At 41.6% G+C, this 27,444-nt stretch overlaps 1 protein-coding gene across 2 annotated transcripts in view; it reads left to right on the forward strand.

The window, feature by feature from the left end:
• The window catches only part of PPP1R21 (protein phosphatase 1, regulatory subunit 21), an 86,212-nt gene that overhangs the window by 20,457 nt on the left and 38,311 nt on the right, over window positions 1-27,444 (forward strand). For both annotated transcript variants that reach the window (XM_006880907.1, XM_006880908.1), the window contains exons 2-11: window positions 7,237-7,305; window positions 12,366-12,512; window positions 14,732-14,833; window positions 16,279-16,443; window positions 16,569-16,627; window positions 17,432-17,526; window positions 20,810-20,862; window positions 21,744-21,893; window positions 24,253-24,354; window positions 24,442-24,530. In XM_006880907.1, the coding sequence (XP_006880969.1) occupies window positions 7,237-7,305; window positions 12,366-12,512; window positions 14,732-14,833; window positions 16,279-16,443; window positions 16,569-16,627; window positions 17,432-17,526; window positions 20,810-20,862; window positions 21,744-21,893; window positions 24,253-24,354; window positions 24,442-24,530 (1,031 nt within the window). The remainder of the gene's footprint in view (window positions 1-7,236; window positions 7,306-12,365; window positions 12,513-14,731; window positions 14,834-16,278; window positions 16,444-16,568; window positions 16,628-17,431; window positions 17,527-20,809; window positions 20,863-21,743; window positions 21,894-24,252; window positions 24,355-24,441; window positions 24,531-27,444) is intronic.

Here is a 27,444-nt window from a genome sequence, read left to right on the forward strand (position 1 = left end):
GTCCTTTGAAGGCAGGTTGCCCCCCAGTGCGCCGGGAGGTCCTTTGAAGGCAGGTTGCCCCCCAGTGCGCCGGGAGGTCCTTTGAAGGCAGGTTGTCCCCAGTGCACAAGGCCTTTTAATCTCTTGACTGCTGCTGCTCTGGGTGTTCATTGTGGATCCAGGTGAAAGGAAATCACTGAAAACTTGAATCTTTTCTCCCTGTCATGGTTGCTTGTTGGTATAGGGATGAGAATTTTTATTTTCTCTTTTCATTGAAAATCTTTATTAGATCATATGGGAGGAGATTATCCATCCTTCTCCCATGCAGCAGATGGATTTGAACCTTTGAGATTGTAGCATAGCTTCCCACCGCTAGTCCACTAGGGCGCCAGGATTTTTGTTTCCTTGATGTTAAGGTGTAAGCCATCCAGGCTGTGGTGTATGCGTTTTACAACTAGACAGACCTGTGCTAATTTTGTCCTCTAGGGAGCAGGAGTTTGGGGATGATGTGGATCTTAGAACCTTTGGTGTTGGAACTAGAAGAAATTGGAAGGAATCAGCTGACCTGGGGATACTGAAGAGGACCCTGCTTCTGTCTCCTGTAGAATTCCGAGTTGATGTGTAATCCCTGCGGAGAGGGCCCCTGCGGGTTCCAGGGCTAGACAACATTAAAGTTATGGTCCTTGGCTAATTCTTAACTCTTCACTCATGGGTGAGTTCACTGAGACTTGAAACCTTAATTAACTTGTTTGAAGACAGAACTGACAGATATTAGAGCAGTACGCTTACCTGTCCTTCCTCTGCTTGGAAGGCTTGTATGGAATATTTGGAGATTTAGCCACAGTCCACCCAGTTGTTAGTGACATCCTTTCATGTGTTATGTGACTTCCCCTAAAGGTACATTTAATTATGTCTCTGTGGAAGAGCTTTACTCTGGAGGCCCTTGGAATTACGACGTCACAGAGCGAAATAAAGCAGAGCAGTGACATTGAGAGAGGCAGGAGGGCTCGTTCAGGGCCGTCCTGGTTTCAGAAATTACTTTCTTGGCTTTTTTCCCCCTTCTTAACCTGTTGACGCTTTTGCTTTCTCAAGCGGTTGAATCATCATAGTCTTCCCCCTTTCCCTCTACTAGTAAAGTAGGTTTATTGCAAGGGAAGAAAGTCTTCAATCCTCAGCCACAGGAATAGTATATAGGGAATGATCTAGATTTTAACCCATCTCCCTGTTCCTCTTGATCTTTGAAGATTGATTAGGCTGTGTGATATTGATGGCGTCTCCTGAAGCCTTTAAGCTATTGCTGAGATTTGTGTAGCAAACTGTATGGATAAGGGTTGACCCACAGTTGTGCATTGTGGAGAGCTGCTTCTGGAGTTCTGTGATGGCCTCTGCAGCTTGTTCAGGGACTCCACACTTAGGGAGAGGATACTACTGGGAAGAACAGTGTGAGGTCTTTACAGCCAGGCTCTGGGGGAGTTAAGTCCTCCTTAAGCTTTGCCTCATTCTACCAGTAAACTCTTAAGCAAATGTCTTGCATCTTTGAACATCAATAGTCAATTGTTTTTGGGTTTGTTTTTTTTTTTTTCTTTCTGTGAAGTAATTTGCTTGAAATCTTCAAGCTGCAGGTTTTTTTCACAGGAATTAAAAAAGCCAAACCCATCAAACCAAACTTCAGCCTTTGAAGATGACACAACTTGTGCTTCATCCCATCTACAAAGCCTAGAGTTAGAATTTTGGTGAGAATTAGAACATGATCTGTGAATGAAGCCTGTGCTGTCTCTGGCACACATTATTTTGTCCTGAAAAGACAGGTGTAAATGCCAGCGTCCACAGCACAGAGACAGCCTGTCAGGATGATTCTAATGCCCCACAGAACCTCCTCACAGTTGGCCAAAGAAATGTAAAATTACAAATCTCTCCTCTCCTGTTATCCCGTCACACACAATGAAAGTGAGAGAAATCGTTCTTGGCTTATCCCTACTCTCTTTCTCAGCAAAATAATAAGTCTGACTGAGAGACCATATTTGTTGTTAGGGAGTTAAATGTCCATTAGATTTGGAGACAGGTCTTGAAAAGGGGGCTATTAAAAAATGACAAGGCTGTGTAGTTTACTGCATTATTGATAACTGCTTTTACTTAGATTTTTACAATATATTATTTATGCCCAGCCATGATATTTCCTCTAAAGTAGATGATACAAGGAAGTATTGTTGTTAAGTGCCTTTGCATTGATACAACTCCTAGCAACACTCTGCCGGCGGATCTGAACTCTGCCCTGCCCCATGTCATCCTGACCATCTTTGATGTACTCAAGTCTGCTGTAACAGTCACTCTCTCAGTTGAGAGGGGGATCTCTCTTCCTCCACTGACCCTTCACCTTTCCAGGCATGATATCCTTCTTCATGGACCGGCCCCTCCAAACACGCCCAAATTATAGTGAGATAAAGTTTCACTCTACTTGCCTCCAAAGAGCAATCTGGCTGCTCCTTTCCAAGACATTTTGTCCTTTGGGCAGTTCCTGGGATGTTCTGCACTCTTCTCCAACACCACGGCTCAGTGGCATTGATTCTTCTTCTGTATCTTTATTTACTGTCTAACTCCCAGATACATAGTAAGGACTTGCAAAGACTATGACCTTTTTTAAAAAAAAACAAACTTTTTTTTAAGACTCTGACTTTAATCAGGCATACCTTAGTCTTTAAACTGACATCCTTGCTCTTTAGGACTTTAGAGAGTCCTTGACAACAGTCTTTCCCCATGCAATATGTTTTTTATTTTTTTCTTTCTTGGCTGCTGCCGCCAAGGATGTTGACTGTGGATCCAAACAAAATCAAACCATTGACAATTTCTGTCTCTTTTGCAGCTATCATGATATTGCCTCTTGGCCCAGTGGGGAGGATTTTTATTCTCTTGATGTTGAGATAGAATCCATATCGAAGGCTGTAGTCTTTGATCTTCTGCAGCAAGTCCTCCTCACTTTTCAGCAAGCAGTGTTGTGTCATCTGCATAACGCAGGCTGTTGATCTGATCTTGACGCTGCATTCTTGTTCATCAAGTCCAGCTTCCTGAATGATTTGTTCTGCATACAGATTGCATAGGTATGGAGAAAGGATACAGCCTAGATGCACACCTTTCCTGGTTTTAAACCATGCAGTGTTCTCTTGTTCTGTTTGTACAACTTCTTGGTCTGGGTATAGCACAAGTGTTCCAGGATTCCCATTCTCAGTGTTAACCATAATTTGTTATGATGCACATAGTCAAATGCCTTTGCATAGTCAATAAAACACAGATAGACATTCTTGTGGTATTCTCTACTTTCAGCCAAAATCCACCTGATATCAGAGATGATATCCCTCGTGCCGTGACTTCTTCCAAATCCAGCCTGACTTTCTACCAGTTCTTTGCTAGCCATTTAAAAATAATCATGCAAGGTTTTACTTGCAGGTGACATTAATGATAATGTATGGTAATTTCCACATTCTGTTAGATCACCTATTTTTGAAATGAAAACAAATAGGAATCTCTTCCAGTGATTGGCCAGGTAGCTGCCCTCCAAATTTCCTGGCATAGCTTGGTGAGCAGGTCTAGGGCTGCATCTGTTTGTTGAACTATGGCAGCTGGTATCCCATTGATTCCTGTGTAAATTAATTTACAGCCTTTGAAAACCCACTGGAGAGTCAGCTCTGAGTTGCTTCCAACTTGATGGCACATAGGAAGAAGGTGTCTGGGCTGGGGCTCAGGGTCACTCTGAGGAGAAATTGACTTGACAGCAACCGGTTATTCCTTCATTAATGGGATAGACAAGCTCAGTGTACAGCTTCTGGAAATAGGTGACCTTGCCTTACGGAGAGTATTCCAGTCCTAATAAAGCCTTGAGGACATTTGTTTCTTAGTCACACTCAGATGAATTGAGGTTTCCGCACTTTGCTAGAGGCTTTCGGGACTATCTGATAATGTCTTTTCCCAGTTCTGTGTCTAACCCAGAAACCTTGCATTAGCCTCCCCGGTGGGGTGAGTGTTGGTGAGGAGAAAGAGCTTGTGAGAACGCCCTGCCGACTGCAGTGCCAGCTGGGAGTTCAGTCATGTGGGGAACGTGGCGGATTGGTGGTATGTGCTGCTGTGGGTTCTCAGAGGCACTTGAATCACACAGAGGAGCAGCTGGTGGATTTGAACTTCTAGAGAGCTGGTCCTTTGCATTAGCATCACAGGTCCCTACAGACTAGGTACCAGGGCTTCCTGAAGTAATTGTGTTCTGACAAAGAGCTGATTCTCCACCAGCTTTCTCCAGGCAGTGAATCGCTTGCCAGGAGACTGCTCATCTTTCTCCCAAGGAGCTGCTAGTGGATTCGAAGCACCTGCCTTTGGATTGGCAGCACATCTCCTTACCTCTAGGCTACCAGAGCTCCAGATGATAGAAGTCAGCCTTAAAGTACTGTTTTTCTCTTCTGCACTACTAGGGCAGGAGTTGCTGCACTTCTCTTGTTTCCAGATAGGAAATGCTTTCGGATTGGGACCATATGGTTTCTATTGCACCTATTTGGTTTTTTTAAGCCCCCGAGCACCCATAGACAGTGCATGAGTGAGCGGGGCTGTGTTCCGGTTGACAGACTCGGGGAGCAGACCCCAGATTTGGCTTACAGACCTCAGTGTGCCGATTCCTGCTCGAGAGAATTTCATGTCTCTGCAACTTTTGTAAAAACAGGAAATACTTGTACTCTAGCTAACTTTTGGTATTTTTGTCTTTTTTTCTAGATGGTAAGAGATGTTCTTTTCCTTCTTCCTCTTCTTTCCTATCTTTTATTTAGCACAATGCCCGATATCAGATAAATGTCAATAATGACAGCTCTTGTCCCTCTGATTCTGTTCGTCATGATTTAGAATTGTCCCCCTGAGTCTGTACTTTCTGCTTGAGATGTGAGTTGACATTGTTTTCTCATGTAACTCTGACAACAACAGAAGAAAAATGACCGAGCAAATACATTGACCCATTTTCCTGACCGTGTAATGGAGGCTTGAAGAGGGTAAAAGTTCATATAGCCTCGTATGTGATGGAAGCAAGAACTGGGTCTAGTTCTGTGGAGACCATGAACTGTGACCTTCAGCTTGTTAAAAATCAAAGCAGTGCCCCTTTTTAGTCTTGTCTTTTGCTGCTATACTCTTTTATTTGACTCCTTAGAATCTTAGCCATATTTTCTATTGTGTTTCAAATACATATCCTTGCTCTTTTGGCACGGAAAAGGGCCAGTTTAGTTCTCAGGAGACAAATCTGAGCAGCATTAGAAAAAGATTATTTCTTAAGCTCATGGGTAAAATTGTCATGTTGCTTCAGCTTCTCAGAGAAGAACCGTGAGCTCTCACGGTCTCAGCCCAGAGACCTTAGAATACAGGCCTAGAAGCCTTTGGCTTTGGCGATGTAGGGTTTTATACTTGTGTTTATGTGCTAAGAATACTTCCTACCACAGAAGTGCAGTTTATTTTCTAAAATCTTGCCCGTGGTTATAAAGGTCTACATAAGGAAACATTTAAGATTTTTAACTTTTATTTCTGTGCTTCAGGTTATGTGCTTTAGTAATACATACCATTTTGATTTCTACATTTCACCACCACAGCAGCAGGCAACATCATGATTCAGGGAGGAAAGACTGACGTCAGTGATTTTCTTTTACTTGGACCTACTGTCAACATTCCTGGTAACATTTGTCAAGAAATCAAATGATTTGTTGCATTGGAAAAATTTGCTGTCAGAAGACCTCTCTTAAAGTGCTAAAGAGCAGAAATAATCAGTTTAGAGACCAAGGTGCACCTGATCCAATCCATGGTCTTTTTAGTTATGTTATGCATTTGACAGTTTGACTACATCAGGGTGGCGGAAGAATCATCAACGCCTTTGCGTTATAGTTTTGGAGAAGGTTTGTACTGACTGGTCCCGTGGAGAAAAGAACAAACAAGTCTGTATTGGGAGGCAGTGCCACCAGGCAGCTGCTAAGAGAAGAGGATGGTGAACCGTCATCTGACGTGCTTTGGGTTTATTATCAGGAGGGACCAGCCCTTGGAATAAAAACATTGTGTTGGAAAAAGGGAAAGAGCAGAAAGAGCGAGGAAGACCCCTCAACACCCTGGATTGACACAGTGGCTCTGTCCATGAGCCCCAGCAAGGTGAAGATGGTGAGGGTGATGTGATGCAGGACAGAACGAAGTTCACAGCTGTTCATAAGGTTACTCTGAGTCACAGTTCATGTTGAAATTATCTCTTTTTTTGTGTGTTGTTGTGTACCATTGAATGAGGTCTGACTGGCACAGGAGGAGATTGCCCCTCCTTCTCCAGTGGAGCACCTGGTGGATTTGAAATTATCTCTGAATTTAAAAAGAAAAGACTCTCAAGTCTTCTGCAAAGATGTTCCCCACTTCTCCTCCCTGTTGCTTTGATTGTGGAATTGTAACTTTGTGAAATAACCACCCATTTACACTAATTGGCATTGTGACGCAAAACTGCTGTGTCTGAATCTCAGCGTTACCCCTGACTTCTCAGTGTCCCTGTTTCTGCGTTGACTATAGTATTTGCCTCATCAGTTGTGAGGATCAGACGAACTCCTGCATTAAGGCCCTTAGTGCCTGGTGCCCCTTCTAGCTGCTGTCACTATTAGTTGTTAAGTTGGTCCTGCTTATTCGTCCTGTTTATAGACTGTCCTGTTTATAGCTGATGCCTGTTGGCAGACCTGCTGAGCCCCAGGCCATTGCCACTTCGTAACTGCTTCTGCATATCTGCTATCAGGCCTGGAATCTCACCGAGCTTGGTGATGCCCCTGTTAGGTTCTCTCTGTAGTTATTATTCCTTCATCCGTCCAGTTCTGTCTTTTTTACAGATGAGTGCTGCACCAGAATTTCAAGGAAACGGTACATTCAGAACTTCACTATTGTACTGTTGTTTTGTGGGGTTTTTTTTTGGTGTGAGTTTTTTGTTTGTTTTACTTAGGGAAGTGAGTGGGCTTCACAGGAAGAATTGGATGGAGGTCAGGAGATGTGCATTTTCGACCCATTTTTGTCGTTGCTTTGTTTATGTCTTTGGGTGGCTCAGTGTTCCCAACTGAAAGTGGCAGACTTGTGACATTTACCCCCCCTTTGGTTTCCGTTTCTTCCATCCTCCTGCACATGCGAGCAGATAAGGAAGTTGCTCATTGCCGTCGTTCTTGCTGTGTAATCGATTCCCTTACGCACGAGTGCCTTACAGTACAAATCCAACTACTGCTTCCTTCGTTTCAGCTTCGCGCACAGAATCAGGTCCTGAAAAAGGGAGTCGTGGATGAACAAGCGAATTCTGCTGCTTTAAAGGTATGTAACCGGGTGTCTGTGTTGTGAGGGCAAAGGTTGTGCGTGGGCAAGTTTTGAGCAAGTTTTCTGGGTTGAAGTCCCAACTCTGACATTTATTCACTAAACACCCAAGATGGTAAATACAGGTTTTGTCTGTGTGTGATGTGCCTACTTATTAGGCTTGCATTTTATGTACTTTGATCTTTATGGCTAAAAATTAATCCCTCAATATTATTTAACAGTAATGCATTTCTCCGATACTTCAAGGTCTTTATGTAGGTGAATTTCCCTGGATTAATGAGAAGCCTTGGAAAGGGGCATCTTTCTTGGAAAGGTGGAGGGTCAGTGAAAGAGAAGAAGGACCCCAAACAGGAGCATTGACACGGTGACTGCCGCACTGAACTCACGTGTGTCAGAGATGATGAGGATGGCACAGGACAGGAGGAGGGGCGGTCTGGTGTTCACAGGGTCGCTAGGGATCGTACTCGAGAACACCTGCCAACAATGTCTGTCTTTTTGAGTACACGGGGCTCTGTGTGCAGTGCTGTGTCAAGATCGTCCTATGTCCATCCCCAGAGCTTAACGTGGGAAAGCAGCCACAACCCGCTGCTGCTGAGTTGATTCAGAATAATGGAGACCCTCCCCTGGCTTTGCGAGGTGGGCAGCCTGAGCCGGAGGAGAGTGCCCGTCTTTCTCCCTCAGTGCAACCGGTGGATTCAAACCATCTGCCTTTGGGTTGGCAGCGCAATTCCTCACTCACGTAGTGGATTTCTACTCTGAGCCGTTTAGTGCATTAATTTGTTGTTTGTTTAGTAGTGTGACAAATGATCTGCTCATCAGGAAATAAGGCTTGAGTGATGCATGTCACTGTCAGCACCTTCGTTAGTTCAACTGAAAAAAGAAGTATGGAGAGGATGTAGGAATTTACGTCTCTTTTCTTCTAGGAGGCATGTAATAAATACTGCATATGAGATTTGTATTATAATAATTAATTGTAGGAGATGAATTTCTTCTTGGCCAGGTTTCAGGTACTATTCAGCCTACCAGGGAGCCTTAGTGGTGAAGTAGTTAAAGTGATAAACTCCTCACCAATAAAAAGTCAGCTACCTGAGCTCACCAGCTGCTTCTTTGAAGGAAAAGGTGGCAGTGTGCTTCTCTGAAGAGTCACAGCCTGGAACCCTCTGGGCAGCCGTACTCTGTCCTGGGGAGCTGGAATTGGCCTGATGGAGATGGACAGTTTGCCTGTTCCACTCTCTGTTTTAAACAAAAGGGATGTGATTCCCTGGAATCTTTTGAAGGGTAGCGCCAAACCAGTAACAGTGCCCAGATGGAGCCACTCGGATACCCAGGACTCGAATGTATCCTTTACTTAGTGTGTGAGTCGTTGGCCCCGACACAAGAGAAGTCATCACTGAGGGTGCCCCCTCCTTAAACACTTTCCACAGTCTTGGACTGAGATGGTGCAGAGCCCCCCACTCTGTGCTCCCAGGTTGAGATTATTTCACCCAAATCACTGAAGAAAAAGCCCAGCTCATTGCCATCGAGCCAGAATCAACTCATCACAGCGGAGAGAATGCCTGCCTTTCTACCTTAGGGTAGATTCGAACCACCTGCTTTGCGGTTGACAGTGCAACTCCTTTTCCACTAGGCTACGAGATTATTATTTCTCCTAATGCTGTTTAAGCTTGTTGCTGGGAGAAATCTTTCCTAACTTGTATTTAGTAGCCTGTCCTGGTGTCAGACACCCTCCCGTTACTGGGACTGTTAGATGACCTCTGTGGCAGAGATAATGACAGTCATGGTAGTGACAGAGGTCTTGGGGACGGCAGGTTCTAGCTGAGCACTCGCTCGTGGCCGGCGTTGTGCTAACCATCATCCATTAGTGCAATTTATCTTCAACCCTTTGAGGGTAGGTAACATTACTGTCACCCTGCTGCAGAAGTAGGGGTTGAAAGAGAAGTGGCGACAGATGTCTTTTGAAATTAATTATTGACTGATGAAGTTAGAGCGTTATAAATTCATTTTTTCGTTTTACCACTCCTTGGGGTAGTTGGTGTAATTACAATGAAAATGGCAATTTTCCAGTTTTTTTTTAAATAAAGGAATGTTAGGAGAGCCTCTTTTTTTTTAGCAAGGCTTTGATTTTATTAACTATGCATCTTGTTTTATTATTGAGTTTAATAAATGCTCATTGAGCTAAAATACGTGATAATATAGGCATGAGACTGATCTGTGGTTTACCTTTGAACTCCAAGTAAAAAGCAAGCCATAGAAAAGGAAAAATCCCCCCACCCCTAATTTCACTTAGTTTTGAAGTGAGTTGACAGTGAGTTTGAGCATGTGGGAGTTGGTGAGGATAGTGCAGGCTAGGGCTGGGTTCCTGTTGTTCTTAGGTATCTGTGTGTAGCATTCGACTTGATGGTACATAATGACAACATCTGAAGGTATTTTGTACTCTGTTGTAGATTTTTACCTTTTACCTATCAGAGTGAAGTGTTATAATGAAACATGCAAAGAGATGGAGTCAGAAAATCTAAAGGGAAGAACTTGCTCAGCATTTCTCATGCTGAAGGAACTGCAGAACAAATTAAAGCCTTGAGCTGTACTACTTAAAGAGCTCTGAGCAAAAAATTGAATGATCTAGGAAACATAAAAAAAGATAGAATACATGGAGCCACCGTACTGAAAAGAATTGGCGGACACAGACCATTTAAGGGAGTAGCATTTGTTCAGGAACCAGTGGTTAAAAGGAAGAAGTTCAAACTGCATTGAAGACACTGTCAAGCAGTAAGGCCCCAGAAATTGATGGAATACTGGTTTCCATATGTCAACAAACAGATGGAGCCCTGGATGTGCTGACCAGATTGTATCAAGAAATCTGGAAGACTGCTACCTGGCCAACTGACTGAAAGGGATCCATATTTATTCCCATTCCCAAAATACATCCAACAGAATGTAGAATCATGCCAATTATCAAACAATATCATTAATATCACATGAAAGCACAATTTTTTTTGTGTGTGAGAAAAAAATTGTATTTAGAATTAGCCAGCTGGACTCAGTTTAGATGATCCCAGTTTTGTTGGCAACATCCAAAGCATCATAGTCAGAAGCAGGTCGAACATAGGCCGCCTTCTCTCCATCAGGCCTAATCAAAGTGTTGACCTCGGCCACATCAATGTCATAGAGCTTCTTTACAGCTTGTTTAATTTGATGCTTGTTGGCCTTGACATCCACAATGAATACAAGTGTGTTGTTACCATCTGTCTTCTTCATGGCTAACTCAGTGGTCAGGGGAAACTTGATAATGGCCTAGTGGTCAAGCTTATTTTTCCTGGGGGCGCTCTTCCAGGGGTATCTGGGCTGCCTTTGGAGTCTCCACATCTTAGGCTGCCAGAAGGTGGGTGACGTGCGGATCTTCTTTTTTTTTTTGGTTGTGGATGCCCTTCAGGACTGCCTTCTTGGCCTTTAATGCCTTTGCTTTGGCTTCAGTTTTGGAAGGGGCAGGGGCTTCCTTCTTCGCTTTCGACACCATCTTCATAGAAAGCAGAAAGCACAATCTTGCTAGAGATTATTCAAGTACAACCAGAACACTATGTCATCAGAGAATTTCCAAAAATACAAGTGGGGTTTAAAAGAGGCTGTGACACTAGGGATATCATTGCTGTTGTCAGATGGATCTTGGCTGGAATCAGAGAGTACCAGAAGGATGTATATTTGTGTTCTATCAACTGTGCAAAGGCATTTGACAGTGTGAATCACAACAAATTGTGCCTGACATTGAAAAGAATGGGAATCCTGGAACACTTATTTGTGTTCACTCGAAATCTATACCGAGACCAAGAGCTGTTGTCTCAATGGAGCAAGGGAATACTGCCTGGTTCGAAATCAAGAAGAGTGTGTCAGGGATGTGTCCTCTCTCCCTATCTTTTCAGTCTATCATTTGGTAAATAGATCATCTGAGAAGCTAGACTTTATGAAGAAGAATCAAGATTACAGGAAGACTCTTCAATAACTTATGTGATGCAAATGACACAACCCAGCTTACCAAAACTGAAGAGGAGTTAAAATGTTTGGTGCAGAGGATCAAGAACTGCAGCCTTTGGTATGGATTGCATCTCAACAGCAAGAAAACAAAGATCCACACCACCAGGCCAGTAGGCAGCATCAAGATAGACGGGAAAAATATTGAGGTTTTTAATGATTTCATCATTCCCAGATCTATAAACAACACCCTTGAAACCAGTGGTCAGTAGATCAGAACATGAGTTGCTTTGGACAAATGTACTGTCACAGGATCTCTCCATAGTGTAAAGAGCAAGGATATCAGTCAAGAGACTAAGGTGCACTCAGTCGAGTTTCTGATCATCTCAATTGCTTGTTAATACATCTGCAAGCTGAATGTTGAATAAGGATGACAGAAGAAGAATTGATGCCTTTGAGTTGTGGTGCTGGAGAAGAGATTGAATGTACCATGTGCTGCCAAGAGAACAGACCCTGGAGAGGGTAAAAGCAGGTTGCTCCTTGGAGGCAAGGATTATAAAACTCCATCTCACAATCTTTGGGCATGTTGCTAGGAAGGGCCAGTCCTTGGAGGACACTATACTTGGAAGAGTGGAGGGTCAGTGCAGGAGAGGAGGACCCTGGATGAGATGGGCTGACAGGAGAGTCTATAGAAAAAAGAACATAAATATATTTATTCCTGTTTTTACTCACTGATGAATTTTTGATTCTCCTTAAAAATTCAGGTTCATATATTTGTAGCCTCAGGCTTTGCATCTTTTAATCATCATATATCGGACAGCATATAGTTGGGGGCGTTTTAACTTTTATTTAACTATCTTTAACTTCAATGTATTTGTGGTTTTTCTTTTATTTTTTAAATTTACTTTGGCAAAAAAGTGGTTTTGTTACAAAACAGCTAACGAATGACACGAGTACCCGAATGGTAAACATAGAGGTTCAGTGCCCTAAAGCAAGTGGTCTTGATTATGTTTTAATGAATCAAAAAGCATGTCTTTATGCTATTTCTGAGCCTTCAGGCTAAATTGTCAATGTGGTCTGTGCTCACTTTGCTGCAGGAACAGCTGAAAATGAAGGATCAGTCCTTGAGAAAACTGCAACAGGAAATGGACAGCTTGACGTTTCGAAATCTGCAGCTTGCCAAGAGGGTAGAACTACTTCAGGATGAACTGGCTCTCAGTGAACCTCGAGGCAAGAAAAACAAGGTAGATTCAGATAAATGCAAATGGGTGTGATCTTGTCATCAAACACAGAAGGCTGCAGGGCATCCTTTTCTTTTAAAATAAACCCTCACCCCAAAATGACAGGCATTTGCCATTAATATTTATTCAGTGTAGATGTATTTTATGTGACCTTTTCCCCCCTCTAGATTTAATAAAAAAAATTGTTGTTGCTGAGACTACCCACAGTGAAACAGACTAACTTAAGTTTCCACGTGGGCAGTTGAGAGAAGTGGATTATTTTCATCATGTCGTACAGCCACTCTTAACCATCTCTTTCTGAGTTCCTTCCTCATTAACGTGAACTCTTGTCTCCTAAGAGACTTGTGTAATCTTTCAGTTTCTTATGCCTGTTTCATCATATACATAGTTCTTAAAACAGCATCCTTTTTTTTCACTACATTTGGGAAACTATTTTTCAGTTTTGTGAAGATCTTAGGGGGCAATTTTTAAAATTTATTTTAAAGGTTTAAAGATTATCCACTTTCCATGACTTTAGAAAATCTGGAATCTGTAGGAATTTGAAGTTATGTTCTACGTTTCACCCTTCTGCTCAGCATTCTTCTATAGAATCTTTGATCGAAATGTTCATTAATGTTTTGTAGCAAAGGATGTGTTTGAACTTAAGTTTTAAAATATATAGTAGGATCAGACATGCACGTGATTGAATTCATGACTGATAAAAGTAATTGTAAATCTCATAGTGGTCAAAATTGTTGGTATCTTTTACGAAGTTGCCATTAAAACGAAATAGAATGACCAAGCATTGCCAAGGTGTATCTCCCATTCCTAAGATCTGAAAGTAGCAGCTGAAACATACTTTATTGTTTCAGTGTATTGTTGAGATGACATTGACCAGTAACTGTCCTTCCAGTGTATTTTCAGAGGCAGTAAATCACATGGGGACACTCTCGGCTTGTATAATAAGTCCATAGCGTATATGTTTTCTAAGAGTGTCTTCTTATGAGGACAGGCAGTTCTTTCTGCCCTGACTATATTTGGTACATAATAAGCATTTGACTTAGTTCTTTTCACATGTGGATTTTTATTTATTTTTTTTGATGGAAAAATTCTCTTGAGCAGTAGTTTCCCAATAAAAGGGGAACAGAGAAGAGAAATCAGGTAGGTATTAGAACAGTTTGAGATACTTTCCAGGAATACACATGCCCTGGAAAATCTGAAAGACCCTGGGGAGGGACTAACCATTCTTCAGCAATCCTGTATTATTAGATCCTTGGCTGAGCACTGTGCAGGGGCCTGGGTATAAAACTTTTGAATGTGTTTCCACCGTAGCTTTCTGAATTTGGAAGGGCCCCAGACCCAGAGTACTTTATCAGCAGTGTTCCTTATGACTTCTTGTGTTCTAAACATGGTGAATATTTAATGCTTTTCAGTATAGCAGCTTCATGTTCAAAGGGTTTGTCAGTGTTTCCTGAGCTAACTTGTCATTTTAACTCTTTAGGTGACTTCATTTGAAGTGAAGAGTGAGGGCATGAGAAAGGCAGAGAAGGGTGGTGATTAATGAATGAACACAGATTCATTGTTAGCCTGTCTTTTGAATAGTCTCAGTTCTTTGTAGTGTGTAAAAACAAATGCACATTACTGGGTCTCTTAAAATAGAGCCATTCTTCTCACTAGAAAATATTAATTAATAAAGTAAAAGTATTTTTCATAAGCCCTAAGATTTTATCTTCTGCTTATTTCTTTCAGCTTTGTTTTGTATGATTAACACTTAAAAAAAATAATTAGAAATTAATATATATTTGTAGAAAAACTTAGTTTTTATGACTATTATTAAGCAACTTTCTAAAATTTCTTAAAGGAGTTTAGTTTAACAACTCGATTCATACAGGTGCTAAAAAGTCATTTCCCAAACACCAAGATCACATTGGACAGGCATTTCTTTGCACATTTACATTGCAAGCTTTCTGGATCTGCTGTCTTCCAGCAAAATTATGTGTGAATTCCTCTAGAAGAATAGCACGCCTTCCCTCTTCTCTTTTCCTTTCTCTTTTTAAAACTGTCCTGTCCATTGCAATATTTATAGATCCAACTTGTGTCTCACAGGAAAGTTTAAGTGATGGACATTGTGCCTTTTGAGACTCACTGAACCCAGGAGAGAGAGCTCCCCAGTTGACAGCGAACTAGTCCCTGCTTCCCTGAAGGGTTAATGTCGGGTGGACATAACTTATTCTTTCCATCAGAAAGGTGGAGAATCCTCCTCTCAGTTGAGCCAAGAGCAGAAAAGTGTCTTTGATGAAGATCTGCAAAAGAAGATAGAGGAAAATGAACGACTGCATATACAAGTGAGTAAATCTTTGCTTTTTCTGAAGAAGTGAGAAATGGGTTTTATCACACAGAATGTGGAAACACCCCAGTGCAGATGTGGTAGAGGCTTTGTGTATGTGGGGTGTTTTCACGTCTCCTTTAGTCTGAAGGGTGTAGGCCGTACCATTTACTCATTTCTCAAATCTTAATAAGGAGTGTGCTTTGAAGTGCGCCCTTGCTCACGTTTTGTTGTTGAATGCCATGGAGTCAGAGCCAACCCATAGCTGATCGCTCTGGGCGGGTTTTCAGAGGCATTAAATCGCATGGGAGGAGATTGCCCATCCTTCTCCCACGGAGCAGCTGGTAAATCCAGACCACATGTCATTGGAGTTGCAGCACAGTTTCTTACCAGCAGGCCACCAGAGTTCCTTGTTTGTTCACAGTAGAGCAGAAGAAACTTATAGCTTTTGACAATATAGAAAATATATAGAAACTTCATTTGATGTGGGCAGTGATTGGAGGAATCATTTATCCATAATTAATGTTTGCTTTTTAATTTAGTGATATTTCATTGCTTTTATATCAGCTGTAAAGTCAGTTGATTTTTGTATGCCCCACTCAGAAAAATGTCTCTCCGGGGCTGGGCACTCAGATGTCTGTGGGATGTCGAGGAGTTATGAGTGAACTACCCTCAAACTATCATTTTCTTGTAAGAATTATAGTGTAGTATATCCAAGTATATCTCTTGGTTTCTTCCCCCCCAACAATCTAATGGTTAAATAAATAAGTACTAATTCTCAGTCTTTGAAAATATTTACAGAATACCCCTTTGACCTCAGGTTTTTGTCTAAGCATTTATCGTACTTAAGTCATGACGGGCTCACATTAAGGGGAAAAAATTTACATGTTTTGCTATTGTTATGTGTCGTCAAGTTGGAGCCAGTTCATAGCTGACCCTTCAGAGGGCTTTCAGATGCAGTAAATCCCAGCGAGGAGACTGGCCATCCTCCTGCAAAGTGGCTGGTGGATTAGAACTGTGTGCCTTTGTATTATCAGCATAGCTTGTTATCAGTAGGCCACCAGAATAGCATTTCTGTAAGTGGTGATTGTCTAATTGTGGCAGATAGCCTAATAGAAAATGTGACTAGTTAAATTTGAAATTACTCCCTCTTTGAAAGACTTGTTTGTGTGACTGGGAAGAAGGAAGCTCTGGAGTAGATTTCCCATGTCCAGATCTCATTTCCGCTACATTTTAGCCGTGAGACACTAGACCAGTCTCGTCACCCCACTGAAGCTTGGTTTCCACAGCTTGAAGGGGCTGACGTTGATCGGTTGTGAGGACTCACGCAGATGATGCCAAGGTAGATTTTGGCACCTGTGGAGTCATCTGGGAGTTGTTCAGGAAGGATTGGCTGCTGTTCTCTTTCTTTTTACTTGTGTGTATGAGGCTGTCTGGAGAAAAGCAATCCCCTTTTCCTCGCAGTTCTTTGAAGCAGATGAGCAGCACAAGCATGTGGAGGCCGAGTTGAGGAGTCGCCTGTCGGCCCTGGAGACGGAGGCAGCCCAGCATCAAGCCGTGGTCGATGGCCTGACCCGAAAGTACATGGACACCATCGAGAAGTTGCAGAATGACAAGGCCAAACTAGAAGTAAGCCGTCCAGAGCCCCAGTTCATTGTCCAGAGCGAGACAGACCCATGCCCAGACTGTCTGCTAAGACTGCTTCCAATTGTTCCCAAGCCAACTGCTACTGGTTTTCTTTCTTGAAAATTTAGGTAAAATCTCAGGCCTTGGAAAAGGAGGCCAAGGAATGTCGGCTTCGAACAGAAGAATGGTACGTGGAAATCAGTCTAAGAGGGGGAGGCGGAAGTAAGGACTGGAACACTTTTCTGTTTTGACTTTAGCAACTTCTGTGTACATTTTTTACATTTTAAATGTGAACATTAAGTAAATCTTTTTATGTGTTTTATGACTTAAACAGAGATTTGATTTTGGAGATAATGAAATCTTAAAATGTTTCTTCTGGATAGGAGAGAAAAGCTATATAACCCCTTAATTGATAAATAATTTAATACTTTAGTAAATGTAAATAAATAATGAAATACTTTAAGTTTCAGTAGGATCACTTCAAGGGTATTTCTTACTTGAATTTACTTACATTAGCAGAATTTACACACTGTTCAGTTGTGTATTTATTCTGGTGGTTGAACTGAAATCAGTAAAATTATCAGCTGATTTTCTGTGAGCTCAGGAAAATGATCTGACATCATTTTTAAAAACAATAACTGCATTGTTTAAATGAATACTTGAATGAACAGTTTACAAATCATGAGAAAATTTATGATTTTGAAGTGACTGAAAATTACTTTGAATTTGAGGAAATAACAGTGTCTACTGTGTTGTACAAGACAATGAGATGGTAATGAAGTCTTGTAAATGTCACATCGTTTAGCAAAAGGCCCGGGCCATTTAAAGTTGAGGCCTAGCATTTCTGTTGTCTTTATCTATTAGTAATTCACCAAGAGTGTCCCAGATGTAAGCTACAACTCTCTAACGTACCACGTATGTCGAGGTGACATGCACATGAAGATGCACTGTCTGATTGGTGTTGACATTCTTCGTATTCTTTCTCTTTCAGTCAATTGCAATTAAAGAATCTTCATGAAGACTTGTCAGGTAGATTAGAGGAATCCTTATCAATCATCAATGAGAAAGTACCTTTTAATGATACAAGTAGGTATTATGTACACTTTTCCATTATTTACAAATACACTTTGAACTGTGGTTGTTGACTTTTTGTGTACCATCGAGTCGGAACTGACCCGTAGCTGACCCTCCGGTGGGTTTTCAGAGGCAGTTAATCGCATGGGAGGAGACTGCCCATCCTTCTCCACCAGAGCAGCTGTTGGATTTGAACTACCTGGCTTCAGGATTGCAGTGCAGCTGCTTGTCATCGTCAACTAATTAAAAAAATTTTAATCTATTTGGCAGAAAATTTAATTGGCACAATATAGAGTTGCCTCCTCCTTGTTCTTTTCATGAGATTTGGCCTTCATACTTCAGAGGAGAGATTTCTGATTAACATGTAACGCCAAAGCGAATTTTCTTGGAGGTAGCCCAAATCGAAATACGCATATACATACATACATACATACATACATACACATACATACATATATACACACATATATGTATATATACACATCTATACACACAATAGATGTATATGGAGATTTTACATATATGTGTGTGTATAAATAATATCTTCTTGTTGATTGCCATTGAGTCGAGCATGACTCATAGCAACCCTATGAATACAAAGCCTGAAGCCTTTTTATAACTATCATCATTTCTCCAAGTTCATAGAGTTTCCAGAGGCATGTGGTTTAGGAAGTGGATGCCACTTCTGCTTCCAAACCTGAATCAGTCTGGGAGCTCCATCAAATACTGCCCACTATTGGTAGCCATTGTAGTGTTTGACACACCTATAACAAGCTCAACATCAAGAAAACAAGCATTCTCACCACTGGGCCGATTGATAGCATCATGATGGATGGTGAAGAGATTGAGCTTAGTAACAGCATTAGTTTGCTTGGCTCTACAGTCAACACTCTTTGATACCAGCAGCCAGTAAATAAAAAGATGAATTGCATTGGAAAAGTCTGCTATCAGAGAACTACCTCTCCAGCATACTGAAGAGCAATGATGTCAGTCTGGAGACTAAGGTACGCCTGATACAGGCCGTGGTCTTAGCAGTTACTTGCTATGCTTCAGAGAGCTGGACAGTGACTGTGGATGATAGCAGGAGAATTGATGCCTTTGAGCTGTTGTGCTGGAGAAGAATATTGAATATACATACCATGGACTGCTAGGGAAACAAACAAGTTTGTCCTAAAGAGGGTGAAACCTGGCTGCTCCTTGGAGGCAAGGCTTCTGAAGCTTCTTTTGCCATACTTTGGACATGTTGCAAGGCAGGACCAGTCCTTGGAGAGGGACATCATGCTTGGGAGGGTGGAGACAGCGTAAGAGAGGAAGACACTCGATGAGATGGGTTGATTTATTGACTGGGGTAATGAGATAGGTGTGTTAGAGACAATAAGATTGGCATAGGACAGAGCAGGGTTTAGGGCTGTTGTACATAGGGTCACTATGAGTCGCAGGTGACTCAACAGCACATAACAACAACATAGCACAGTTGTTGTGCATTACAACAACTCCAGGTAACTTAAGTACAGCAAATAGAGAGACCACTGCTGTACCACTTAAAAGACTGTTCATCCCAAAATCAATTAACACTTGGCCCTTATCAAGATGCGAGAGAGCGTCTTGTAGCTAAGTCTGCAGACTTAGCCAAGCACTACCGCATTTTTAAATTCAGGCATGCCCAAATGCTGGTGGACTATAAAACCAAACACCCCAAGTCCATCTGGCAAGTCCAATCCACTGACACCCACTTGTGAATGAAAATAAAGCTAAAAAAACCCACCAAACATGCCATACGTGACCTTTATGAAGACACAAGAAGCCATCTTGCAGCGTCACACCAACTTGCCGGAGCCATCCGTATCCTATAAATATATGTATATCAGATGTATTTAGCATTTCTCAGGGTAAAAAACAGCCTGCACACAGAGTTCCTAATGGGTGTATAGGAAATGTTTTTGCTCTCAGTGTTGTGGGGAGAGGGATCTTCCTTGCTGCTGTCTTGGGCCTTCTGCCCTTTGATATCGTCTGATCTTCACTGACAGTCAGGAGGCTGGTTCAGACAAGCCCAGTTTCCTGTTCACTGTGGTGTGGCCTGGGTGGGAGCCTGTACACCCCAAAGCAGCAGCAACAACAAAAACTTGTGGAAACATCCATTTATATACATGACCAGTGGAAAATGTGTCATCTCTAGAAAACAATAAAGTTGTATCCCTAAATGCCAAGAAGATACTTAGTAGTTTAGATTTTGCAACTTATAATCAAACTGATGCACATTTCCTTTTTCTGCAGTCACATGACTGAAATTAATTTTCGCTTATTCTAAAGTTTTCTTTGGCACGAGGTGGGGGAAGGAAAGAAACAGTAGTTTAACATAGAATTCAGCATGTATCATCATTCTGTCAAAAACTGATGTTCTCCTTTGAAAAGACAAGTTTCTAGCCTTTTTTTAAGGTAAAAAGTAAAGATAGATTTATTAGAAAGTTACATACAAAGATGGGATGGACCTTCCTCCTTGGAAAGGAAATGTGGAGGCCAGTGTCTAGCATTTATGTTAATCTAAACATCACCAGTATACTTTGATCTACTAGACTTGATGGGCGGAAGACCAAGCTGGGAACAGGGAGTCAGTTTGTTAGGAATGAGAACATATGAGAGAATTTGATAAGGCTGTGGGATTTGGCTCTGGGGTACAGGCAGAAGAGGCAGGCTTGTGTGGCCCAAGTAGAGTAGAGATGAAAGTCATAAGAACCAGGAGGTGGAGAAATTGTGAGGCTGGGCGAGTGCTGGAAAGCTATGTGGGTGACAGCAAGGTCTAGGGTCGAGAGGAGGACAGGGAGGCAGATACTGAAACCATCCCAGAAAAGCTAAGATTGCATTGTTAGGGTCCAGAGTCACACACAGCAGCAGATTTTTTTAATACTGTAGTATCACAGAAATAGTGGTATTTTGGGGTGCCAGCCGTGCACAGTGACTTTAGAGGAGAGTTGAATGCAGATGGTGAGACAGTGAGCCTTTCTAAATAATCTTGGAAACACCAGGGGAGTATCAGAAATGATTTTTTAGGAGTGGAAACAGAGTTTGGGGACTTTTTTGGGGGAAGAGGAGTGGTAATCTGAGGGTGAAAAAGTGAAATAATACTTTTTCTGAGGTGCCACTAATTCACTGTCCATTGTTTTCATGTGACTGTCATTTACATTTCCTGTGTCAATAGGATTTTACCACAGAGCATGCACTGTTTTTCAGCTGAAGTGTTTTTCTGATGCTTTGTGTAAAACGAGCATCCTAATATGCGTCCCTTTTTGTTTTCTAGAATATAGTCATTATAATGCCCTGAACGTCCCACTCCACAATAGGCGACATCAGGTAAAGGGTGAAACGTGGGCTTTGCTTTTCATTGACGTGAATGCCACGCTTCTCCAGAGCAGCTGGAGAAATGACTTGTTAGAGCCTCTGGTAATATGCTTGGGTCACCGTGCTGAGCTTTTGCTTCACTTTGTGATACATGTTTTCAAATGTGCGACTTTCTGTTTAGTTTTCCTAAGTCATACAAGTTTCTTGCAGCATCTATTGCCTAATAACCTTAGAAGTAAAGTGTGAATTCTGTTCATTTGTTTTGAGCAGTCCATTTTTCTAAATTGGTAGCCTGTGCACTTTAAATGCATCCTGTTAACTGGACAGGTATTTGGTGGCTTTCCTGTTATTTAGTGTCTTAGTAAGCTAGCGCTGCCATTGGAAAAAGACCAGATGAGGGTGATGTTCAAGAACAGAAGATAATTTTCTCACAGTTCTGAAGGCTAACAGACAGATTAGGGCTTTGATGATGAGTTCTTCTGTGGACTTCTGTCTTGGTTCCTGGTGTCTCTGGAGATCCTTGGTGTCCTTCAGAGTTCCTTCAGATCGCCTTCTGTCTGTCATCCCCTGGCACGTGTCTACTCTTTCTATAATTCAGAAGTTACTAGATTTAGGGCCTACCGTACTCTAATACGATTTCATTAACCTACTAAAAGAAACCTGTTTTCAAACAGGGTCATCCTTACAGGTTGTGAAGGGTTTAGGATTTCACCATATGTGTTTGAAGAGTGATTATTCACTCTATACTACTCAGATAAAAATGTTAACGTTTACATGGGAGGGATAGATATGAAGAATTAGTGTTTAATGGGTTTTCCAGAGGCACGGCTGAATGAAGTTACTGTAGTTACAATTTGATCATTGCTTCAACTGGCTGCTTTTTACCCTTAAAGCTGAAGATGCGGGACATTGCCGGGCAGGCCCTGGCTTTTGTTCAGGATCTTGTGACGGCCCTTCTGAACTTCCACACTTACACCGAACAGAGGATTCAGATTTTCCCTGTTGATTCCGCCATTGACACTATATCTCCATTAAATCAGAAGGTAAAGTTAACTCAGAATAATTTGGGGGTTTTATTAACTCTAATTGAGAGAGTTGTGGTGGTGGTGGTGTACCGCAGAGGTGGAACCGACCCATAGCTGACTCTCCAGCAGGTTTTCAGAGGCAGTTAATGCACCGAAGGAGATTGCCCATCTTTATCCTATTGGCCGCGAACTGCATGCCTTTGGGATTGCAGCACAGCTTCTTGGCACTAGGCCACCAGAAGCTATAGACACAGTATTGAATGATCCAGGAAGCATTAAAAGAAGATGGAAGAAGTACAAAGAGTCATTATGCCATAAAGAACTGACTGACACAAAAGAATTTCACAAAACAACATATGATTGAGAAGCAGTGGTAATGAAGGTGGACGTGCTCTAAAAGAACTGGCAAAAAACAAAACCCCAGGAATTGATGGAATGCCAGTTGATTTATTTCAACGAACAGATGTCCTGGGCATGTTCATCAGGTGGTGCCAAGAAATCTGGAGGACAGCTACCTGGCTGGCTGACTGGAAAATACTCATATTTATTCCCATCCCAAAAAAAGGTGACCCAACAGAGTATGGAAATTAATAAACAATATCACTAATACCACATGAAAGCTATATCCTGTTGAAGATTATCCAGAATGACAAAGAACTACCAAAATACAAGCTGAGTATAGAAGAAGCCATGGCATTAGAGACGTTATTGCCAATGTCAGATGAATCTTGGCTGAAAGCTGAAAGTATCAGAGGAATGTCTACCTATGTTTCATTGACCATGCAAAGGATATTTAGAACTTCAAGCTTGCATTAGAGCTCTAAAAATTAAAGCCCAGGAGGTTGGCTTCCCTGATGCCCGTATCTAGTTAGTTTTCAGCAGAGCTAGTGAGTAAGGAGTTGTGCCACCAACTCAAAAGCAGAGAGTTCAAATCCACCAGCTACTCCGTGGGAAAAAGATGGACAATCTTCCATGTAATTTACAGCCTCTGAAAACCCACTGGGGGGTGTGTGGGGGGGAAGGGATCAGCTATAATGTGTTTCTAACTTGATAGCAGTAAGTTTTTATTTTTAAGTTGAATCATGTTCTGTAAAACGAGACCTTACCTGTCTGTACTATGAAATAGAAATTGGAGAAATTATCCACATAACTGAAAATGTCCAAAGTGAAAGTTATATTTTGTCTTCATAAATTGCCTCAACCCCTTGGAATCTTCTATGGAGTCTGAGGTAGTTTTCAACTGAAGAATTTTGTGGAAACAAGCCTTGAATGAGAATTTTTCACTTAACTAGGGAGCCCAGTCCTTTTAAGTCAGAAACAACCATTTTTCTTCTGTTATTAAGTGACTCTTGGGAGCCTGTAGGTGGTGCCAGCAGCTGACACACTCTGCTCTGGGTGAAACGCTGGCGTTTCGAGTTCACCTCGAGACACCTCAGAGCAAAGTTCCAGTGATGTCCTCACAGACATTCACCCGTTAGAAACCCCACGGGACCCGGCTCTGCACTCACATTTATAGGCTTGTCTTGAACCAGTAAGTCCAACACCGAATGGCAGGCACTTAGTCCACTTTGAATCTCGGTTATCCTGAAGTTACCCATTTATGGTGAGCACAAAGAATGGAACTGAAGAGAGGGGGGGAAAGGGAATGGTTTGAAAGGATTCCGGGGACGAGAATCCCCTCATTCCAGAGGCTGTATCACCTTTGCCTTCAGTGTGATGATAGTTGTCAAAGTCATTGCTGTTGTGTCGGAATCACCTCGCTGCTGATCCTCCCGCAGGTTAACTGCATGGGAGGAGATTGCTCATCTTCCTCTCCTGTGGAGGGGCTGGTGCATTTGAACCAGCAGAGAGCAGCGTGACTTTCCAGGCAGCAGTGCAGCACCCCCGAGCTCCTTTACCTTCCTGGACCGTGTCAGCCTTGAGCTCTGTGTGCCGTAAAGGCCAGCAGGCCCTCAGTGGGTTTGTCTAAAAATGAGAGAAATAACACTGCAATCTGTGTTATTCATTTAGGACAATCTCTCCCCTACCCCCCTTTAAGCTTAGACACTTTACAGTTATCAACACTTCATGCTACGAGAGCTCCTTAAAACCGGGCCGTCTGTGGAGAAGCAGGCGCTCGGGAAGGAGCTGGCCTACAACCCCTGCTTGTTTCCTTAGATGCCTCATTATCCCTGTGTCACGTTGCTGCCAGTGCCTGGTTTTGTTATGGTATGGGGGGGATGTTATCTGGAACTGAGAGGAGTTTTCCTCCTTGGGTTTTAAAATGAAAAAAGAAAAACAGTTTCAGAAGAATTTAGGAATATAACTTACTGAGTGTTGTCACTAATTTGTTGATCATCGTTATTTGCTATTAACACACAATGCCTTCCCTCTTCAGTTCTCCCAGTACCTTCATGAAAACGCGTCCTATGTCCGCCCCCTTGAGGAAGGAATGCTCCATTTATTTGAAAGTATCACTGAGGATACTGTGACTGTCCTGGTAATTTGCTACTAGTTATTAATTCTGCATGGGGGAGGTCCCCTTTGCCCAATAACACTATTAACCTTGAACTGGTTTCTTTTCCAGGAGACAACTGTGAAATTGAAAACGTTCTCAGAGCACCTCACCTCCTACATTTGTTTTCTTAGAAAGATCCTTCCTTATCAGTTAAAAAGGTACGTGCCACTGGAGGAACGTGAACTTGGGATGTCACAGGAGCTGCCGGGAAGGAATAGAATAGTAGTAACTGGTGTGTCCGCTGTGTGCTGGCTGCCCATTCAGCATCACAGTCGATTTGGGCTTGTTAAGAAGTCGGTCATAGCTGGAGCAGCATAAACTTATATTTAAGGAAGTTGAGTGTCTGCTGGGACTGTTTTCAGTAGTCTGAACTGTGATTACAACTATGACCACATAAGACTGGGGGCCACCTAGTGGCAAGAAGCTGCACTGCAATCCCAGAGATGTGAGGTTCGAATCCACCAGATGCTCTGCTGCAGAAGGAGGGACAATCTCCTCCTGTACCAATCAGATTCAGTTTGACAGTATACACACACACACACACACACACACACTTAAAAAGAAAAAAGACTGGGGGCCAGCATTTTCAATACTGTGAATGGTATATTTATTGAAAGAAATAGTTTTGCTTTGGATTTTTATTATCCCTTTGTCTAAAATAACTTCTAAACTAACTTCCGAGTCTAGCACTATAATCCTTAGTTTACTTTGAAAAGATTTATTACTTATTGTATTACTAGTGATTTCTTTAAGTTATAAACTATTTCTCTACTCAAACCAAGATAGAAGGCCTTGTTTGTTGCTAGGTGCTTTTGAGGCAACTATGACTCTTAGCAGCCTTATGAAGAACGGATCTGAACCCTGTGCTATCTTGCACCAGCCTCATCATTTCTGACACTCTTGAGCCCATTGTTCAGTCACTCTGTCTATCCATCTCATTTGAGAGTCTTCCTCTCTTTCTCGGGCCCTCCACCTTTCCAAGGACTAGCCCTTCCTTATAATGTGGCCAAAGTATGTGAGACCGAGTTTTGCCATCCTTGCCTCATTTAGTAACCCAAATACGTGACAATTTTTTTTTTTAAAGACAGAAGAAACAATGTAAGTAACTTGCAATGTGATAAAACGTTTTGGAGGTTACTGATACTTTGGGCCTAAAACTACTGAAGCTCTTTTAATTCTTTTGTTATCTTTGCATCCTAAGATACGAGGGTAGTTCTTTGGTGGTTATTGTGGTTTGTTTTTTGAGTAATCAGAGAATAATGAAAGTGGAACACAGGAGACATAAGAACATGTGTTTATCATTGTACACGTTTAGAAAATATTTAGATGAATAACTTACTTCTAAAGCCAAAAGCCACTGCCACTAAGTCGATTCTGATTCCTGGAGATGCTCTGTGGTGGAGGCTGTGAGAGAACACTGCCCATGTTTCTCCCATGGAGCAGGCTGGTGGATTCAAACCACCGACCTTCCAGTTAGCAGCCCAGAGTATAACCTATCATATCACCAGAAAATACACGAGTAATTGTAGTCCATAAGTCTTTAGTTTTACCAGTAAAACTAAGGTATGAAATTTTAACTTCTCCTAAATTATAAAAATTTTACTAAAAAAAATGAAATAGGCATTCTGTTGGCTTAATGGTAAAGAATTGCTCTGCTACCGCAGAGGTGTGAGGTTCTAGTCTGCTGGCTGCTCCACGGGAAGGAGATGGACAGTCTCGTCCTGTATGATTAACTGTCCCTGCAAACTGGAGGGTCGGCTATGAGTACATACAAGAGCAGCCACAGTCACAGCCCATGTGGAGATAAAAAACAGAAGAGTTGTTAAGAGCTATCTTCTTTTCTCATTATAACCTAAGAGTGTTTCAGTAACTGAATGATATAATTTGTACCTGGGGTAATCAGGGAATTATTATTTAAATGGATAATTATGAATTATAATTTATTCAAATACTTACATACTATGGTTTAGTATAATTTAAAGTGTTTTTTTAAAAAAAAAAATGTTTTTTAAAATTACCTCTCGAAGTTTGAATCATGCTAAAATAGATTATACCTTACTGATTTTTTTACCTTACTGATTTGATGTATATTTATTAATTTTTTTTAAGAATATTTGAAAAGAATCTGTTTAAGAACATTAAGAGCACATACTACTTGAAACATTCATGTTTTATTCCGTTTTCACTATTAGCTATTTAAGCAACACTACATAAATATTTTATTGATCTAGGTCTTCCTGTTCTTATAATAACCTGTCTGGTATGTTTTTAGCCTTCCTTTAGGTGTTTTTAGACTTCCCTTAGGCATTAGGCATGTTTTTAAGTAGCCATTTGAGTAGTAAATACTACTTTATTGACAAAGTGACCTCTATTGAATCAAGCTGTCTTCTATGAAGTGGAGGAGAAAAAAGTAGCAAATGAAAAGGAATGACTATGATTTGTATGCCAGCTTTTCTCGCTTTGTATAAAATATTTTTGCTCAGTTATCTACATTTTTTTTCAAATACACATTGTCCCCAGTTCATAGTTTTTAACTTATGTTTAAATTGTTCAAAGTATTAAAATTTAAAATATATTTTATGAAAGTAAAGAATTTGTTTAATCTGTTTGGTTTTTGAAAAGATTTACACAGTGGAAAAGAAGATGACCCCAGACGTGATGGATTGATAGAGTAACTGGGGCAGTGAGGGTATGTGTGCTGGCTCAGGACAGGGCAGGCTTCAGAGCTGCTGTACATACGGTCTCTATGAGTCGCAGGCCACTCGATGGCACATAACAACAACAACACATTAAAAAAGATTTCTTCATTATTCTTTCTGCTAGTACAGATGGCAGCCTCATTTATGTTTCATTTTGTTTAGAAATTTAGTCGGAAATATTTGTAAATAGTATTTTGAAAACCTTTCTTTTGTGCTGCCCTCTCTAAAACCGACTCATTGCCATCCTGTTGGAACTGACCCGTAGCTGACCTTGAGCAGGGTCCCGGATCTGTGAGTCGCTCAGGGTTACAGGAGATTGCCCACCTTTCTCCCAAGGAACCGCAAACTGGTGGTTTTGAACCACATGCCTTTG

Source organism: Elephantulus edwardii, unplaced genomic scaffold, assembly GCF_000299155.1.
Source record: "Elephantulus edwardii isolate Elephantulus edwardi_28Jun2011 unplaced genomic scaffold, EleEdw1.0 scaffold00011, whole genome shotgun sequence".
NCBI classification, from domain to species: Eukaryota; Metazoa; Chordata; class Mammalia; order Macroscelidea; family Macroscelididae; genus Elephantulus; species Elephantulus edwardii.